At 49.4% G+C, this 18,229-nt stretch overlaps 1 protein-coding gene across 3 annotated transcripts in view; it reads right to left on the reverse strand.

The window, feature by feature from the left end:
* ZNFX1 (zinc finger NFX1-type containing 1) overlaps nucleotides 1-18,164 on the reverse strand; it is a 38,319-nt gene extending 20,155 nt beyond the window's left edge. The window contains exons 1-11 of one of the 3 annotated variants that reach the window (XM_074969703.1): nucleotides 18,029-18,164; nucleotides 17,000-17,159; nucleotides 16,278-16,386; nucleotides 13,208-15,031; nucleotides 11,709-11,840; nucleotides 11,251-11,399; nucleotides 10,818-10,961; nucleotides 9,055-9,172; nucleotides 7,314-7,564; nucleotides 7,035-7,174; nucleotides 6,641-6,795 (exon numbers count right to left, since the gene is read on the reverse strand). In XM_074969703.1, the coding sequence (XP_074825804.1) occupies nucleotides 6,641-6,795; nucleotides 7,035-7,174; nucleotides 7,314-7,564; nucleotides 9,055-9,172; nucleotides 10,818-10,961; nucleotides 11,251-11,399; nucleotides 11,709-11,840; nucleotides 13,208-15,031; nucleotides 16,278-16,338 (2,974 nt within the window). In that variant the 5' untranslated portion in view covers nucleotides 16,339-16,386; nucleotides 17,000-17,159; nucleotides 18,029-18,164. Of the gene's footprint in view, nucleotides 1-6,640; nucleotides 6,796-7,034; nucleotides 7,175-7,313; nucleotides 7,565-9,054; nucleotides 9,173-10,817; nucleotides 10,962-11,250; nucleotides 11,400-11,708; nucleotides 11,841-13,207; nucleotides 15,032-16,277; nucleotides 16,387-16,999; nucleotides 17,160-17,869; nucleotides 17,999-18,028 lie in introns of those variants that run through there. The other 2 variants (XM_074969704.1, XM_074969705.1) reach the window with 2 other exon arrangements.
* Between the last annotated feature and the right edge of the window lie 65 nt (nucleotides 18,165-18,229).

Genomic DNA, 18,229 nt, shown 5'->3' on the forward strand with positions numbered 1-18,229 from the left:
CCTTCATTTCCCCTCTAAAAAAGCCAGATTGTTTTTTTAATCAGTATGGCATTCTGTCTTATTGTGGCCTTTTGTGCATCCAGTAAAGTGTTCTTAAACAATTCCCAATCATTCACATTTTTCTGCTTGGTTTCAGAGTAACAGCCGTGTTAGTCTGTATTCGCAAAAAGAAAAAGGAGTACTTGTGGCACCTTAGAGACTAACCAATTTATTTGAGCATGAGCTTTCGTGAGCTACAGCTCACTTCATCGGATGCATACTGTGGAAACTGCAGAAGACATTATATACACAGAGACCATGAAACAATACCTCCTCCCACCCCACTCTCCTGCTGGTAATAGCTTATCTAAAGTGATCATCAAGTTGGGCCATTTCCAGCACAAATCCAGGTTTTCTCACCCCCCCCCCCCCACACACACAAACTCACTCTCCTGCTGGTAATAGTCCATCTAAAGCGACCACTCTCTTTACAATGTGCATGGTAATCAAGGTGGGCCATTTCCACACAAAGATGAACTACAAGCTGTCAAGAACACTATCCCCGATAATGTCACGGCTAACCTGGTGGCTGAACTTTGTGACTTTGTCCTTACCCATAACTATTTTACATTTGGGGACAATGTATACCTTCAGATCAGCGGCACTGCTATGGGTACCCGCCTGGCCCCACAGTATGCCAACATTTTTATGGCTGATTTAGAACAACGCTTCCTCAGCTCTCGTCCCCTAACGCCCCTACTCTACTTGCGCTATATTGATGACATCTTCATCATCTGGACCCATGGAAAAGAAGACCTTGAGGAATTCCACCATGATTTCAACAATTTCCATCCCACCATCAACCTCAGCCTGGTCCAGTCCACACAAGAGATCCACTTCCTGGACACTACAGTGCTAATAAACAATGGTCACATAAACACCACCCTATACCGGAAACCTACTGACCGCTATTCCTACCTACATGCCTCCAGCTTTCACCTTGACCACACCACACAATCCATCGTCTACAGCCAAGCTCTGCGATACAACCGCATTTGCTCCAACCCCTCAGACAGAGACAAACACCTACAAGATCTCTATCAAGCATTCTTACAACTACAATACCCACCTGCGGAAGTGAAGAAACAGATTGATAGAGCCAGAAGAGTTCCCAGAAGTCACCTACTACAGGACAGGCCTAACAAAGAAAATAACAGAACGCCACTAGCCGTCACCTTCAGCCCCCAACTAAAACCCCTCCAACGCATGATTAAGGATCTACAACCTATCCTGAAGGATGACCCAACACTCTCACAAATCTTGGGAGACAGGCCAGTCCTTGCCTACAGACAACCCCCCAACCTGAAGCGAATACTCACCAACAACCACATACCACACAACAGAACCACTAACCCAGGAACCTATCCTTGCAACAAAGCCCATTGCCAACTGTGCCCACATATCTATTCAGGGGACACCATCACAGGGCCTAACAACATCAGCCACACTCTCAGAGGCTCGTTCACCTGCACATCCACCAATGTGATACATGCCATCATGTGCCAGCAATGCCCCTCTGCCATGTACATTGGTCAAACTGGACAGTCTCTACGTAAAAGAATAAATGGACACAAATCAGATGTCAAGAATTATAACATTCATAAACCAGTCGGAGAACACTTCAATCTCTCTGGTCACGCAATCACAGACATGAAGGTCGCTATCTTACAGCAAAAAAACTTCAAATCCAGAGTCCAGCGAGAAACTGCTGAATTGGAATTCATTTGCAAATTGGATACTATTAATTTAGGCTTAAATAGAGACTGGGAGTGGCTAAGTCATTATGCAAGGTAGCCTATTTCCCCTTGTTTTTTCCTACCCCCCCCTCCCCAGACGTTCTGGTTAAACTTGGATTTATGCTGGAAATGGCCCACCTTGATTATCATGCACATTGCAGGGAGCGTGGTCACTTTGGATAGCTATTACCAGCAGGAGAGCGAGTTTGTGTGTGTGGGGGGGTGGGGGTGGGGGGTTGAGAAAACCTGGATTTGTGCTGGAAATGGCCCACCTTGATTATCATGCACATTGTAAAGAGAGTGGTCACTTTGGATGGGCTATTACCAGCAGGAGAGTGAGTTGGGGGGGGGGGAGGGGGGCAGAGGGTGAGAAAACCTGGATTTGTGCTGGAAATGGCCCAACTTGATCACTTTAGATGCTATTACCAGCAGGAGAGTGGGGTGGGAGGAGGTATTGTTTCATGGTCTCTGTGTATATAATGTCTTCTGCAGTTTCCACAGTATGCATCCGATGAAGTGAGCTGTAGCTCACGAAAGCTCATGCTCAAATAAATTGGTTAGTCTCTAAGGTGCCACAATTACTCCTTTTCATTTTTCTGCTTAAATTCTCCAATTATTTTCAGCTTTGTGAAATTGGCCCTTTTAAAGCACCACATTTTTATTATTGGTTTAGACTTTATTCTGTTTCCATATAACAAATGTGATCAAATTACAATCACTACTTGTGACAAAGAGGGAATTTTTCGCAATATTTTGGATGACTATTGTGTGTGTGTGTGTGTGTGTGTGTGTGTCTTAGCTTCCCCTATATCCTGCATGGTTAACTAGGTAGGGGGAAAAGGTTGTTTATTCTTTGTAGAGATCCAGGTGTGACTGGCACCTGGCTGTCTGGGGCCTGGGTCCCTTGCCCTGGAGCGTCCCAGAAGACAATGGACCACACATTTGGTACCCAACAGCTAATGACCATGGAGGAAGCCAGCCAGTTTTAACCAGCTGGAGAACAAAGAGCTAAGGAAGAAAGACAAGTAAAAACCTCCTCACCTGGGAACGGAACAAAGAACTAAGGAGGGTCAGGTGGGGCTGCTGGAAGCAGGAGTCTCTTCTGGACTGAAGCTAAGAGAGGTTGGGGCTCTGGACAGACCCAGATGGACTTGGTTATAACTTTTCTGTTCTGTATGCTAACCTAAGGACTTTCTACGCTTTGTTCTAGAAATCTAATAAAGTCTGTTTTTACACCGCTGGCTGAGTCACTCCCGATTAAGTTGGGGGTTGCATTGCTCTTTTGGGGCGTGTAAGTCTTGCCCAGGTATCCAGTTCACGTGGACTCACTGAGGGGGACCTCACGGCATGAAGCAGAGGTGCTGAAGGCTCCAAGATTTGGTCCCAAGAGGCGGTGAAGCTAAGGGGGTTAACACACTGTAGGGGTCCTCCCAGATACTGTTCCAGAGCACCGGACCTGTGGATCTATGACATTAGTACATTAACTCCTCGCTTAACGTTGTAGTTATGGTCCTGAAAAATGCGACTAAGTGAAACAATGTTAAGTGAATCCAATTTCCCCATAAGAATTAATGTAAATGGGGGGGGGGGTTAGGTTCCAGGTAAATTTTTTTCACCAGACCAAAAAAAAAAAAAAACACACACATATACACACACAATAAGTTTTAAACAATTTAATACTGTACACAGCAATGATGATTGTGAAGCTTTGGTTGAGGTGGTGAAGTTAAAGGATGAAAGAAGATGGGATATTTCCCAGGGAATGCCTTATTGCTAAATGATGAACTTGCATTCAGCTGAGCCCTCAAGGGTTAGGCAGCACAAATGGAGGGAGGGGAGACAGCATGGCAGACAGAGACACACCGTGTGTGTTGCGCACTGCCCCTTTAAGTACGCGGACACCACATTCTAAGTACATTGCCTTTAAAAACATCAGGAAGTTGAGACAGCAGCTGCGGCTAGCTCTCTCCATCCTGAGCCCTGATGTGTCTCCCCCCTGCTCTCTATGGAGAAGGGATAAGTGGGGGGCAGGAGTAGGAGGGAGGGGGACACCCTGACATTAGTCCCCCTCTTCCCCCCTCCCTTGCACAGCAAGCAGGAGCGCCCAGGAGCAGCTCCAAGGCAGAGGGCAGGAGCAGCACATGGCAGACAGGGGAGGGACAGCTGAACTGCTGGCAATTGGTAGCCTGCTGGGCAGCTGCTGCACAGGGAACTTAGGGGAGCTGCCGGTCCACCCTGGTTCCAAGCCCCCACCAGCTAGCTGCAATGGGCTGCTCTTCCTGCAAGCAGTTGCCAAACAACATTATACTTTAAACGAACATGTTCCCTAATTCAGTGGTCTCCAAACTTTTTGGCTCGCACTCCCCCAGGGTAAAGACCAGAAGACCTGCCGCAGGCGCACCACCGGAGGGGAACACCAGCCGTGGATGTGTAGAGCTGCTACCGAAGAACAAAAACGGCGGAGTGCTGTCTGGCAGCAATCCTGCTGCCGCGGACCCCCTGGGATCATCTCGTGCACCCCATTTTGGAGACCACTGCCCTAATTGATCAGCAGCGTAACATAACGAAACAACGTTAACCGGGACAACTTTAAGTGAGGAGTTACTGTACCTAAACTACCGCTCATTTTTAGTTCTGTGATCACTTCCTCTTTATCTGTCAAAAGACGACCCAATACAGAATTCCCTCATGTTGGATGCAACACTGAGTTAGGAAATTATCTATAAAATATTTAGTAATTCCAAAGATATTTTAGTACTGGCAGCATGAAACCTCCAGCATATGTCACTCACTTAGATTGAAGTCCCCCATAATCAAGGGGAGTTTTTTTTCCCCTACACTTATATATAAGGGCTTATACAGCTGATCATCCTGTTCCCTAGTGTGATTTGGTGGTCTACAGCAGACACCAGATAGTACCCCATCTTATACTTTATCAATTAAGACATTGATGCATATGCATTCAAGATCATTTTCCAAGATGTCAGTGACTCTGAAATAGGTAATGTAATTTGACAGATTGCTACTCCCACTCCCCTTTTTCCTCACTCAGTCCCTCCTAATAAGTTATAACCATTGATTTTAGCATTTCAATCACACAAATCATCCCACCAGATATAAACCATGTTGAATTTTTGCTAATAAATGAGCAATTCTAATTCCTTGTTTGTTTGTTACTCAGACACCCAGCATTGCTGTATGAGCAATTAAATAAATTCTTCTCTTCACATCCTTTGGTTTCTTGATGAATTTTGTTCTCATCATAATTTTGTGCTGAATGAGTGCTCATTTGGCCCTTCTTTTCACCTTCCCCTTTTGTTTAGTTTAACAACACATGCTTGACTCCTCTGGCTCCCCTTCTACTGAGATGGAGGCCATTCAAATCCAAACTGTACAGTCCCCTCTCCCCAAAGAAGGTTGACCAATATTCCACAAAACCAAATTTATCTACATTCCACCACTTACCTAGCTAGCAGTTCACTTCCAGCATCTTCGGTCTTCCTTCACTCATGGAACAGGAAGGATCACCAGGATCACTTGGACATTTTTCTCCCTCAGCACCCTTCTGAGTTCCCTGAAGTCATTCATAATTTATGAGATATCCTACAATGCAGTGCCATTAGTACTGACGTGCACCATCACCAGAGGATTCATCCCCATCGACTTTAAAAGCCTATCTAATCGAAAGTGATGTCTATCGTCTCAGCTCCAGGAAAACAGCACACCATCCTGTCATCATCTGTCCCTTGCAGAACGTTCTATCCATTCTTCTTAGGATGGAATCCCCAGCAAGGCTTGTCTGTCTTCCTTGGACAGTTGAACACCTTTGTCAGCATGCTAGATTTTTCTTGCAAGTTGGGCTGAGCAGCCATCCATGGGTATGTCCCATACACCTCTCTGTTGAATTTGACCAGGTGGAGCTTCAGAGATATTTTCAGCAGTTTCCACACAGAGTTCTGGTATAATTTGGAAATCTCTAGCTTTGTGGAATTCATCCTGGTCATCATCATTCCGATGGTCAAAGCCTGCCTGTCTTTGTCTGCCTCATCGTCTGCATTCCGTGGTTATGAATTGCCAAGCCTCCTCAGATTCCTTGGTGGCCAGCTCCTTTCTTCACTAAATCTGCATCAGCAACTGAACTTCTCAGTCTCTCTGATGCCGTGTAACGTCTGCACTTGCCCTTCCAATCCAAGAGACCATTCTTCCAACACAGCCACCAACTTCCAGGTCATACACAAAGTCCCTTCTGACTTCAGGCAGGAAAGAAAACATGGCATATCTGGTGCAGGTCACAGCTGTTCCATTGAAGGTCATCACGTAATCAAGAGTTGGGCTTTCCTTTTACGTACAGTCCCTCACACTCCCTGGCCAAACACACTCTGAAGCTCTCCTGTTAGCTGCCTGTTTGTAGCTCACACATTTGTCAAGCAACTGACTTTTATCCCGCTCGGCTCCACCACCTACCAGCAAGAAGCAACTAGTCACTCAGTCTTCAAGGGGGGGGAGGGGGAGGGAGAGAGGGAGGAGATGACGACTGATCAAAGGTCAAAGCTACATGGCCCTTACCAAGACACCAACAAACATCTGTCTGAGCTGCTAATTCAGGGGCCCATGGCCCATCTACACAACACAGAGAAAAAACTAACAGATGAGCTCAGTGCACCAGTCACCAAGGCCCACTATCCCCAAGCACAGAGTCCACTGCTTCAACCTCCAAAACTCTCCCGTTAGCTGCCCCGGTTCGTGACTCCACACACACATACCCAACCCCCCACCTACCGATTCTGGAGATGGAGTCCACTGGAAGCTGTGTCCCTCCACTGACCTAGGATGCAGTGCTGGTTTGTTCCCCAAATGCCACTCACCTGTAGTCGTCATCCCTACAACCAGGGCCTCCTTGAGAATGCAGAGATCCTCCTGCAGCCTCAGTTCCGCCAACCTCTCTGCTGCCACCTGGTACTGCTGCTCATGCTGCAGGATCTTTCGTCGAATCTCCCCCTGGTACATCTGTAGCCAGCGCCTGGAGAAGGGCATGATCACCAAATGAGAGGAAGGATGGTCCAGTGCTTAAGACGCTAACCTAGGACTCAGACCTAGATTCCAGACTGTGATCTTGGGCAAGCCATTTAGTATTAGTGCCTTACTTCCCCATCTGAAAATAGTGGGGGCCAGATGAGTACTTTACATAAATAGGGGAGCAAGCAAACTGGGGGCAATCTCTGGGCATCGCCTGCCCAACACATCCAAGAGCACTGTTACCTGTACAGCCTCCAGCGGGAGCTGAGGTCCAGCTGCCACAAGTCCTCGATAGCCCTGACCTCTGCCTCAGTCATTGCATTCAGTTTACGGAGCTCAGCCCTCATCTTCTGCTTCATTTTTCTCCTCTGAGCTGGTTGCATCTGCAGGAAGAACTCCCATCAAGCAGTTACACTTACAGTTCTCAGCACCAGCATTCCCCCATCACTCCCTCCCTATCCAGACAAAGCAAAAGCAAGAGCGCGAAAAAACAAGCCTCCCAGTCCCAGTGAATGTGTTTACCTCCCACTCCACGGCTTCCTGCTGTGGTTGGGCTGCCCCTTGACCCTGCTTTTCCAGCTTCATGGCCAGCAGCATATTTGCCAGCTCCATGACGGCACCATTCTCATCCTCCCTCCTCTGCTGAGGCCTGGCTGTCTCCTCTTCCTCAATCACTCGGTCTGCCTGAATCAGGTCGGCCTCCTCTGGGATCTCCAGCAGTTGTTCCCCCTCCTCCTCCCCCTCCTGCTCCTCCTCTCCATCCTGCTGGCCACCTAGAAGACAGTAAATCAGCCATACGTGGAGGCATCAGTGACGGCAATGCAGCTAAAGGGAGGAGAGAGGGACACTGCAGTAGGAGGAGAATGCAACAGTGGAGAGGGGCATGCTGGGATTTTAATTAGCCATGGTACTTTTCAAACACTATCATCTCCCCTCCCTTCCTTTTCAATATCTGCTCGACCACAGCTCCCCCTCACCACGCACCTCCGGGCTTACACATTCGCACCTCTACCACAGGCCTCATGCATGGTGAGACGGGTTGGGTCACAGAGACCCCCCTTGGGACGATCACCTGGTGTGCCGAGACTACCTCTGAGCCCATTTTCCCTGCCAGCTTGGAACTCCAGAACCCTGTCTTATTGAGCCAGACATGCCAGTCTGCTTCAAGTCAGACCCAGGGTCTGAACCACGTGCCCCAAAGCTGCAGACTTAACTGAAAACAGTTTAAGAAGCGTTCCTGTCTCTAGCACCCCGACACCCAGCTCCCAATGGGATCCAAACCCCAAATAAATCCGTTTTACTCTATATAAAGCTTATACCGGATAAACTCAAATTGTCCGCCCTCTAAAACACAGAGAGAGAGAGAGAGAGAGAGAGAGAGAGAGAGAGAGAGAGAGAGAGAGTCATAGCTGTTTGCTCCCCCAGGTACTAATTACTTACTTTGGGTTCAATGATAAACAAAAGTGATTTTATTAAGTATAAAAAGTAGGATTTAAGTGGTTCCCAAGTAATAACAGACAGAATAAAGTTACCAAGCAAAATAAAACAAAAACACGCAAGTCTAAGCCTAATGCATTAAGAAACTGAATACAGGTAAATCTCACCCTCAAATGTTCCAATAAGCTTCTACCACACACTAGACTCCTTTCTAGTCTGAGCCCAATCCTTTCCCCTGGTACAGTCCTTGTTTCAGCTCAGGTGGTAGCCTGGGGAATTTTCATGACTGCAGCCCCCTTTGTTCTGTTCCACCCCCTTATATAGCTTTGGCACAAGGTGGGAATCTTGTGTCTCTGGGTCCCCAACCCTACTTCTAAATGGAAAAGCACCAGATTAAAAATGGATTCCAGTACCAGGTGACATGGTCACATGTCCTGTGAGACCCCCAAACCTTTATTCTTCCTGGTCTGACTCACAGGAAGGCTTGCAAGCAAACAGAGCTATTTACAACCAATTGTCCTAGTTGATGGGAGCCATCAAGATTCCAAACCACCATTAATGGCCCACACTTCGCATAATTACAATAGGACCTCAGTTATATTTCATCTTTCTAGTTTCAGATAGAAGAATGAAACATTTATACAAATAGGATGATCACGCTCAGATTATAAGGTTTGTAATGATACCTTACAAGAGACCTTTTGCATGAAGCATATTCCAGTTACATTATATTCACACTCATTTTTCATAAAATCATATGGAGTGCAACGTCACACACGGATATACTCTTGTCTTCACACACCTGAAGGAGGTGTGAGCCTCTTACCTGCATTATCAGCCACTAGGTTCTCTGCACCATTCTGAGTGAAGGCAGTAACACCAAGGCCCAACCACTCCAGAATCATAGAGTTCCTTGAACCCTTGTAGCAAAACCACTCATCATCCTAGTGCAATGAGAAATAAATCAGCAAGGCCTGTTCAGCTCAGAGCAGCAGTTTGAAGCCAAACTATCATACACTCTTCTTCTATATACACATATACACACACACACACACACACACACAGGCAGCTTAACTAGGGCCAGACCCAAATCTGTCAGCAAGACTCTTGCTTGCTGCCTCAGTGCAGCAGAGGGGAAGTCCGTGGCAGCTTCAGAAATCAGGATTTTTACTGAATTTAATATAGAACAATTTCCCTTCATTATTGGTGTTTTTATATTGATAATAAAGGGAATATCAGCTTGAAATCTAGGCAGTTTCAAAGAGTGAGCTGAAAGCAGTTTCTGGTCCTACATCAGCCCTATATCTCCCCCACCTCTTTACCCTAAGATCACTGCCAATTTTTATGGGTTAGCCGTCATACTCTACTTAAATAACTCCTCTCTTCCCTCTGGCTATATGAGACCCACAGAGGAAACAGACTCCATGGGGAAAATCTGACACTGACTCCATACAGAGTGCTTCCAGCTGCACAGAGGAAAACCAAAGAGAAAGGTTTTTCCCTTTAAATTCTAATCCTGCAAGGAGCTCTGTAACTGGGGCTCTGCATGGGGTCTGCCCACACCCAGCTGCTTGCAGGTCCAGGGCCTTAGAGAATGCAGTGCTCTAGTCACAGGCACAAGCAAAGCATTTTCAGACAAATGGGATTTAAGCTGAAAGGGTCACTTGGAATTCACTTTGCCCCAAACCAGTCTGTTTGCCCAAGACTTCTGCACTGACAAAGAGAAAACACATTGTAGCATCATGAGGGCAGTTGAAGGATTTGGCAGCAGCTAGGGGAACTGCTGAGGATTTTGGTACCTAGGAAGGCAGGAGAGGCATTGAGGTTTTGGCAACAGGGAAAGGGACAAATCTCCTCTTTCCCTAACCCTTGTGAGCATGCTCAGAGAAACTTCTAGTTCACTTCCCCATTGATTCTTGATATTAACCAGCTATTCCACTGCCCCTACCCTGTTTCCTTCACTGCATCTGTTGGAGAGAAGCAGACCACATTCAGCTCTTGCACTTACATGCTCAGCAGAGAAACAGTTAATTCTGACTGTTAAATTGCCATCATTCAGTTTCACAGTTAGCATTCTACTGAGATGAATGGGACTGTTCAGATCTCTCAGAGCTATTGTTCTGGGCTGCCTGCATCAATTATATTCAATTCAAATTGGGAAGGCCTCTCTGCAGCCTCAAGGTAAGGGTAAAGAATACAATTTTTCAGCAGACAATTCTGCAGCCATGGAATACACAGGGCATAAGTAAGGTTAAGATTTTTAGTTAAAGTCACGGGCAACAAACAATAAACCACAGAAGCCCGAGCCCTGCCACCTGGGGCTGAAGTCACAGAGGTCACCTAAAATCACCCGATCTGTGACCAAATTGTAGCCTTATTGATAAGCTTCCAGACTATTCACTGTGGCCTTCTTGCCTTGAACTCCTCAGTCAGTGAAACTAGCACTTCACTGCAAGCAGTGAGGCCTGCTGGGAATGGCTGGGACTTTCCTAGAAGCTAGCACTGAATCTCTGTACCTAAGGATTATGTGCAGAAGAGATACAGTCAGGCATTAGGGCTACTGGCCTGGAATGACAGGATTCCTCTTACCAGACCATTCATCAGGCTGTCCCAGTGTTGCGTGGTGATGTATCTTTCCAAGTGGCGTTCATGCAGCACTCCATATGCTGTGCACTCTAAGTGCCGTGCTCCTTCACGCAGCTCCTGCTCTGACTGTTTCATCTGGGTGATTATCTGTGCAAAAGGAAAGACGAGTGAGGCTTTCAGGAGTTATTATACTCTGGAAATCCAGGCTCCGAGAAGAAACAGCAAGAACAGCATAGGGACAAGCCAGGACTAAAGAGCGAATGAGAATGGGAGACCCAGCAGATGGGCTTCAGCATGAGAGGGATTAAAGAATGAGATGGGGAGAAGTGGGCCTGGATAGGTAACAACTGTACAGGTGGATTAGCTGCTGCATCTGTTCCCTGATGTGTAGACAGCCTTTTTCCCCCCACAAGATTTTCCAGAACCCCACACATACATTCATGTATGCCCTGCGGAGGTGCGTGGGCAGGCTGCGGCGAAATTCACACTTCTTCCGCAGCTCTCGCAGGGTAAACTGCTTCAGGATCTCGCTGCTGCTTCTCCCTCCAACTCGCACAATCCCACTCTTCTGAGATGTGTAGATTCCTGAGCATGAAAAACATTAGCATGAAAGAGCCACTCTCTGTTCTCTCTGAGGGGTGGGGAAAGCAGGGAGAATCACATCATGGCCACATGCCTCCACTCACATCAGGGAGCCCCTCCTGTAGGGGGGGGGGGGAATTCCAGTCAGTCCAATCCAATTTGGAGTGTGACCTTCTCACCGCACAGCAGTGGGGACCGGAGTGAATAGCAAACCCATGAATGAGAACATCAGATTCAAAGGAGGGCAGTTCCAGCACAAAGCATAGCTGTTTGAACTTAAACCCCCACCCCACGCCATGCAGACCCTCTTACCTTCCAGGAACTGATCCAATGCATGGTTGGTGTAACAGACAACAAGGATGGGAAACTTCTGGAGAGTGCTTTGCCACACCTGCTCGTTGGTCAGGAAAGCCTGAACAATTTTCAAACCCACATAGGTCTTCCCTGCAAGAGAAGCCCAGAATCAGAGATCAGAAATCCAGGCTAGATGTGCAGTCTTGGAATCAGAGGTTTCATCAGATCAGGGAACAGGGTTGGAAACCTGAGTGTTCCATTCCCAGCTCTGGCAAGGTACTGCCTGTGTCACCATAAGCAGGTCAATTAATCTCTCTAGGCCTCAGTTAACCAGCAGTACAATGGCAGTATGGTCCAGTATATAGGGCACTGGACTGGGAGACAGGTGACCTGGGCTCTATTTCCAGCTCCCCTTCTGACCGGTCATGTGACCTTCAACAAAGCCTAGGCAGGGAAGCGACTTGCTAGTCTTATCTACATAGACTAAGATATTTGAGGCACGTACTGCCTTTGTGTATATATAAAGTGCCTAGCACAATGCAGCCCTGATCTGAGATGGTATCTCTGGGTGTCAAAGAGAAATAATAAAATAATGCAAGGTTCAGACACTAACAGGTACCATATAAGAACTTAGACAAGATTCTGCTCTCCTCCACGCCTGCCATAATGGAGAGATCTATAGTTCCAAGTGCCATTTCCCTACACCAGCTACAATGGAAGGGTCTGTAGTCATCATTGCAATGCAAGGTCAGAGGATTAGGAGCTGACCGCTTATAACATTTTGCAATTCTGTGGATGGGTGTGACAGACGCAGAGCAGGACTACACCAACTCCACACATGCAGACACCATGGTATCAGTGGGAGCTAAAAGCCTTCTGCCCCAAAGACACAGACCCAGATCTCACAGTGTCATTGTATCCACACCAGAAACCCACCTACGTGGTCATATTTAGCTTTGGGACAAATCTTGATATTTGATGTTTTAGTAAATGAAAAAAAAAGAGGATAAGGTCACTCTCACACACAACCTAGACTGCAGTGGAGTTACACGGGCACCAGCTGGGCACCAGTAATTGAACTCCAAGCACACAAAACCCATTGAGACCAATGCCTGTTCACCAATGCCTCTGAGAGGGGCTGCTCCAACCATGCATGGCTTATGCAGAGCCGAAAAACACCTCAGCTCTGTGCCTCCCCGCACACAGCATGGTCCAGAAGGCAGAGATTCAGGGTCAGCTTCTCCTTTCTAAACACGCCAAGCACCTGTCCTCCTATGAAAAGGATCTCTATTCATTGCATGGACCTGTTAGGACTCTCTCATTCTCTGCATACAAAGCCCAGGAACAGCATCCGAGTCCAGCCTGTGCGTGAAGTTGGGGTGGTCAAAAGAAGTTATTATTCTTTAGAATTTTCCTCTACTTTTAGTGCTTTTCCAACTGGGCTGGTTCAAGGGATGTTTAGCGGAATTTATTAACTGGTGCCCAACAGTGCAGTTCTAAGTAACAGCATATCTCACCAGTCCCAGGAGGTCCCTGGATAATGGCCAGCTCCTTGGTGAGTGCTAACTGCAGGGCTTGCATCTGGGACACATCTAACTTCAAGGCTTCCATTGAAGGCCACTGGTTGGGGTCTAGAACATTCACCCTCTGTCTTCTCAAGCCATCCAGGAAACCCTCCTTTCCAACTGCAGAAGGCTCCTCTGTCAGGGGTGCAAGGTTGTAGGTGCTGCCCATTGCCAGGTATGCTGGCTCCTTCACCAATACATCACACTCCACGATGTATTTCTGAAATGGGACATCATCTTCCTGGATCTCCTGCAGCCCTTCCAGCACATGTCGGTAGGCTTCAAAGTAAGCAGTTGTCTCCACCATGAGAAAGGAGTCAGAGGGCTGGACCTCTGCCAGCAGCGCCTGGCTGTGCTCATTAAAGCACAGCTGCACGATACCCTGGGACAGGTCTGCATTGTCACGGTTCGACACAGTGGCGAAAAGGAATGTTTCAAAGTTGTCTTTAGACATGCAAACCAGAGACCCATACAGCAAACGCTTGGAATTCTGCCATCGCACAAACTTTAGGGGCTTTGTGTCAAACTGGACCTTGTAGACTATGCCAGATGAGGAGCAGAGGGGGGTGATGATCCGGGTGTCAAAGTAGATTCTGATGTCATCAAACTTCCTTTTCCTCAAACCTTTGTCCTCAAAGCTCTGCAAAAGCTCCAAGATGCCTTCCCTTAATGGCCTGACAAAGTCCTCTCTCAGGAGCCGGAAATGCGTGTCCAGGTAAACGCTGGTGCTATCATACCTCCCAGAGACAATATTGGGACGAAGAAAGGGCTTTTTATCCCGATGCACCTCATTGTATGTGGGGTAGATGGTCATTGTGCGGTAGGTTTCTTCCTGACCATCAGCCTGAGGTTGCACTAAGGTGTAGTTGTCAGCTCTCAGGGTGCCCTCACGCCTCTTCTCCTGCAGATGCTGAATAAGGGTCTGGACTTTTTCCAGGTTCTTCTCAATCTGTTCTGTAATGTCCACACCAGATGCTCTCAAGGCATTTATAGATGCTGGCAGGACAGACATCAACATGGAGATTTTCTGCACAGAACTGGCTGGGAAAATGCTCACCAGGTCCTGAAGGAGGGAGATGATGTTGCTTATATGCTCAGGGAACTGATGTCGTACAGCAGGAATGGCCTCAGTCATCATGTCTGCAACATACTGTGGCAGGCAGATCTTGAGGAAGTTTGATTCCTTTACCATACCCAGGAGCTGCTGGACACTTTGGCGGTCCATTCTGGAGCTGCATGCCCTCCTAAGAACCTGGCAGATGAGCTGGAGGAAGCTGGATTTCATGGATGTTTGAGACAGAAGCTCCTTGAGCCCTGAACTGGAGGCAAGTGTGATGACCACTTCAGAGGGGTCTTTCTGAAGGAGACTTTCCAGAAATTTGTAGCCAATCCTCCTGACTTGCTGAGGCTGTTCATTGGGCTCCTGGCACTGGGCACCACCTGGAACAGGATTCTGATAGAAACGAGGATTTTCACAAGGGTGGATTCTTCTGCCCCTGCCACCATCTTGGTTCTCATTTCTTCTTCTTCTGGCCTCATTTTCCTGCTCATTCCACTGTCCTCTGGGTCCATCGTTGGCCTGTCCACCCTGGTTTCTCCTTCCCTGATTGGGATACCGTCCTGCACCACGGTATCTTCCTTCCCTCTGCCCAGGGGGAAGAGGGCTATCGTTAACCCTGGGGTTTCCTCCAGGTTGGGCTGCTCCTCTCCGAGGATAGCCTGGTGCATTAATTGCTCGGTTTCTGCCTCTTTGTGGCAAGCCAGCATCTTGACATTCTACAGGACCCAAAGAGAAAAGATATTTAGAGAGAATGCCTCCTTAGAGAGGCTGCTTCCTGACACTATGTTCCTTGGGATAACCCCCACTCCCCATGACACCACACTTGCCAGCAGCAGCATGTTTCAGACATTTCACATCACATTGTAGAACTAATATTTTATTTACACCATGACCCTCAGTATGTTTTCTGCTGCATGATGAGTAAGAGTACGATTCGGTCATGGATTCCATGACTTTCTGGGACCTCCAGGACTTCCACAGTAGCAGGGCTGGAGCAGCTGTCAGCCCCGGAGTTGTCAGAGCAGCAGTGCCAGGGCTGAAGCAGCAGGGTGTGGGGTTGGGATTGGGTCAGCCCCTACCACTGGGGCAGCTACTGCACCCAGCCCCAGGGCTGGCCACCCAAGCAGCTGTCCAGCCGGCCCCCAGTGCCACTGGAGCAGCAGTGGCCACCAGCCCTGAGAGGGGAGAAGCAACCCCCAATGGCCCCCCTCATCCCTGCAGCCCTCCCACTGTAAGTCCCCATCCGTCCCCCCACTCCGATATTTTTAGTAAAAGTTAAGGAGAGGTCACGGGCTTACATGAATTTTTGTTTATTGCCAGCGACTTGTCCCTGACTTTTATGAAAAATACCCGTGACAGAATCTTACCCTTAGCAAAGAGCAGGCACGGAGGAAAATGCCCAACCTAAAGTTTAGGATTGCGGTTAAACTATCAAACTATCAGCCAGAAAGTAAAATCACTCCCTTTCCACATGCTGAAAAGCTGAACAGCACGGGGCCCAAGATGAAGTCCCCTTTACAGATTGGGTTTTGCCAGCAGTTAATTGGCTGGTTTAATAGCCCATGAGAAAGCAGCAGTTGGGTCAGAACTTATGGGGAGAGAATTTGGCAATGGACGGACAAATTAGGTGCCAGATACTATGGTAATGATAGTCAAATAAAAATGTAGATAAACAGACAGGTTCCAAGGCATAGGACTCATCCCTATCTGCCTCTATTTGGCATTAGTCAAATTAAACCAATAAAACCCACTGAAACAAAAATCTAAAAAGGTGCTTTTGTAAAATATGTACCAACCAATCCCTACTCTGAGACCACAGTGATGGGTGTGGTAGAAGATCTTAGAGAGATGGTGGTGTGTCCGGCACTGGGAATGGGTGACAGGGAGAGAAGTGGGTTTCAATTTATTTCAGTTTCAATCTCAGTTTTTCCTTTAGCCCCATTCATTAAGCAGGCAACTCACCTCTCCAGTTAATATTGTGCTGCCTTGGGTAGGGTTCCTGTCCAGGTCTCCTGCCATCCATTCCTCTAGAGAGTCACTCAAGTCCTCTTCTGCCTGGTTCTTTGTGCTGCTGCAGGAAGAGAGACAAAGCCAAACAATCTTTTAAAGAGGACTAAGCCAACCCAGCCCAGCATCCACAAAACCAGGAGCATCCTGGACACCTCTGTGGGGGACAGTGTTAACTCCACAAGGTAGGTTACTATACAGAGCACCAATTACACCTGATGTTGCTAATTCAAGGATAGTTATACTATCTTAGTTTATAAATTAACACTTCACATACTAGGGACACTTCACCATCTGCACCTCTTCCCCTAAACATGAATCTGTCACTGTCCCAAATCCAGTTTCCTTCCACTGAGCATTGGAACACCCCCGTCTGATGGCCTCATGCTCCCTGTCCTCCCATGAGGACACCTCTGAGGCAAGTCCTCCCTGTCCCACCCTGCTCTCTCAAAGCAGCCTGCCTACACCATGGTGGTCCCTGTCCTAAGAGATGGGAGACATAAGTCTCAATCAGGCTAGCCCAGCACAAGCAACCCTCAAAGAAGCATCCCTATGGAACTACACCCCTTTCTCTTAACCGCCTCTCATTCCCATCGCCAGGGTCTCCAAGTGTCCCAGGAATCACAAACCCTGTTTTCCAAGGCTTGGTCTAGTTAAGACAAATACCAAGTCCTTACCCATCACCCTGCTGCTGCTGGTCGGTTTCTGTATCACTGAAAAACAGCTCACCAGTTTGTCACTTCTCTCTAGTCAGTTTCAGTTTCTGGTTCCCCACTAGCCCAGCCCAAGGGGGGTGGCCCAGGAGCTCTTGTAGCTCCAGGGCGTTTCCAGGACACCCTGCACCAAACACAAACCCACTGTACCATTTTTTGCTCAAAATTCACAAATGCAAAGTTCGGCAGTGTCATTTCCCAGCTTCTTAGAGCCTGACCTCCATCCCCTCCAGCCCCCGACCTGACCTCCGGCCCCCCCGCTTTCCGGCCTGCCCCCCCTCCAGCCCCCGGCCTGACCCTCCGGCCCCCTCCCGCCCACCCCCCCTTTCCGGCCTGCCCCCCCCTCCAGCCCCCGGCCTGACCTCCAGCCCCCCACCCCTTTTCGGCCTGCGCCCCCTCCAGCCCCCGGCCTGACCTCCAGCCCCCCACCCCTTTTCGGCCTGCGCCCCCTCCAGCCCCCTCCCGCCCACCCCCGCCTCCAGCCCCCGGCCTGACCCTCCGGCCCCCTCCCGCCCACCCCCGCCTCCAGCCCCCGGCCTGACCCTCCGGCCCCCTCCCGCCCACCCCCGCCTCCAGCCCCCGGCCTGACCCTCCGGCCCCCTCCCGCCCACCCCCGCCTCCAGCCCCCGGCCTGACCCTCCGGCCCCCTCCCGCCCACCCCCGCCTCCAGCCCCCGGCCTGACCCTCCGGCCCCCTCCCGCCCACCCCCGCCTCCAGCCCCCGGCCTGACCCTCCGGCCCCCTCCCGCCCCCCGCCTCCAGCCCCCCCCTTTCCGGCCTGCCCCCCGCCTCCAGCCCCCGGCCTGACTCCCCGGCACGAACGGCGCCCTACTACCATGGGGGGCTTTTCCTTAGCACCGCTGACTACCCCCACCCGGTGCCCGGCCACCCTCCGCGCTGGGCCGAGCCGTGCCCAGGCCCGGAAGCTCGCAGAGACCCAGCCTGGCCGGAGCCAAGAGCCGCCCCGGGCCGGGAGAGCGGGGACGCGCCTCACCAGCCAGACCCCGCGGCTCGCTCCCAGCTCGCGGCGCCGCCCGGACCCCGACGGGGAAGCAGCGTCCCCCCGCCGGCGCTTTCAGTTTCCTTTCCGGGGCGGGGGTGACTCCGCCGGGGGGCGGGGCGTATCGGGGCGCCCGTGGCCCCGCCCAGCGGGCCTCCGCGCATGCGCGAGGCCGGGAGCCGCGTGCCTGCTGTG

This window comes from Natator depressus, chromosome 13 (genome assembly GCF_965152275.1).
Source record: "Natator depressus isolate rNatDep1 chromosome 13, rNatDep2.hap1, whole genome shotgun sequence".
NCBI classification, from domain to species: Eukaryota; Metazoa; Chordata; order Testudines; family Cheloniidae; genus Natator; species Natator depressus.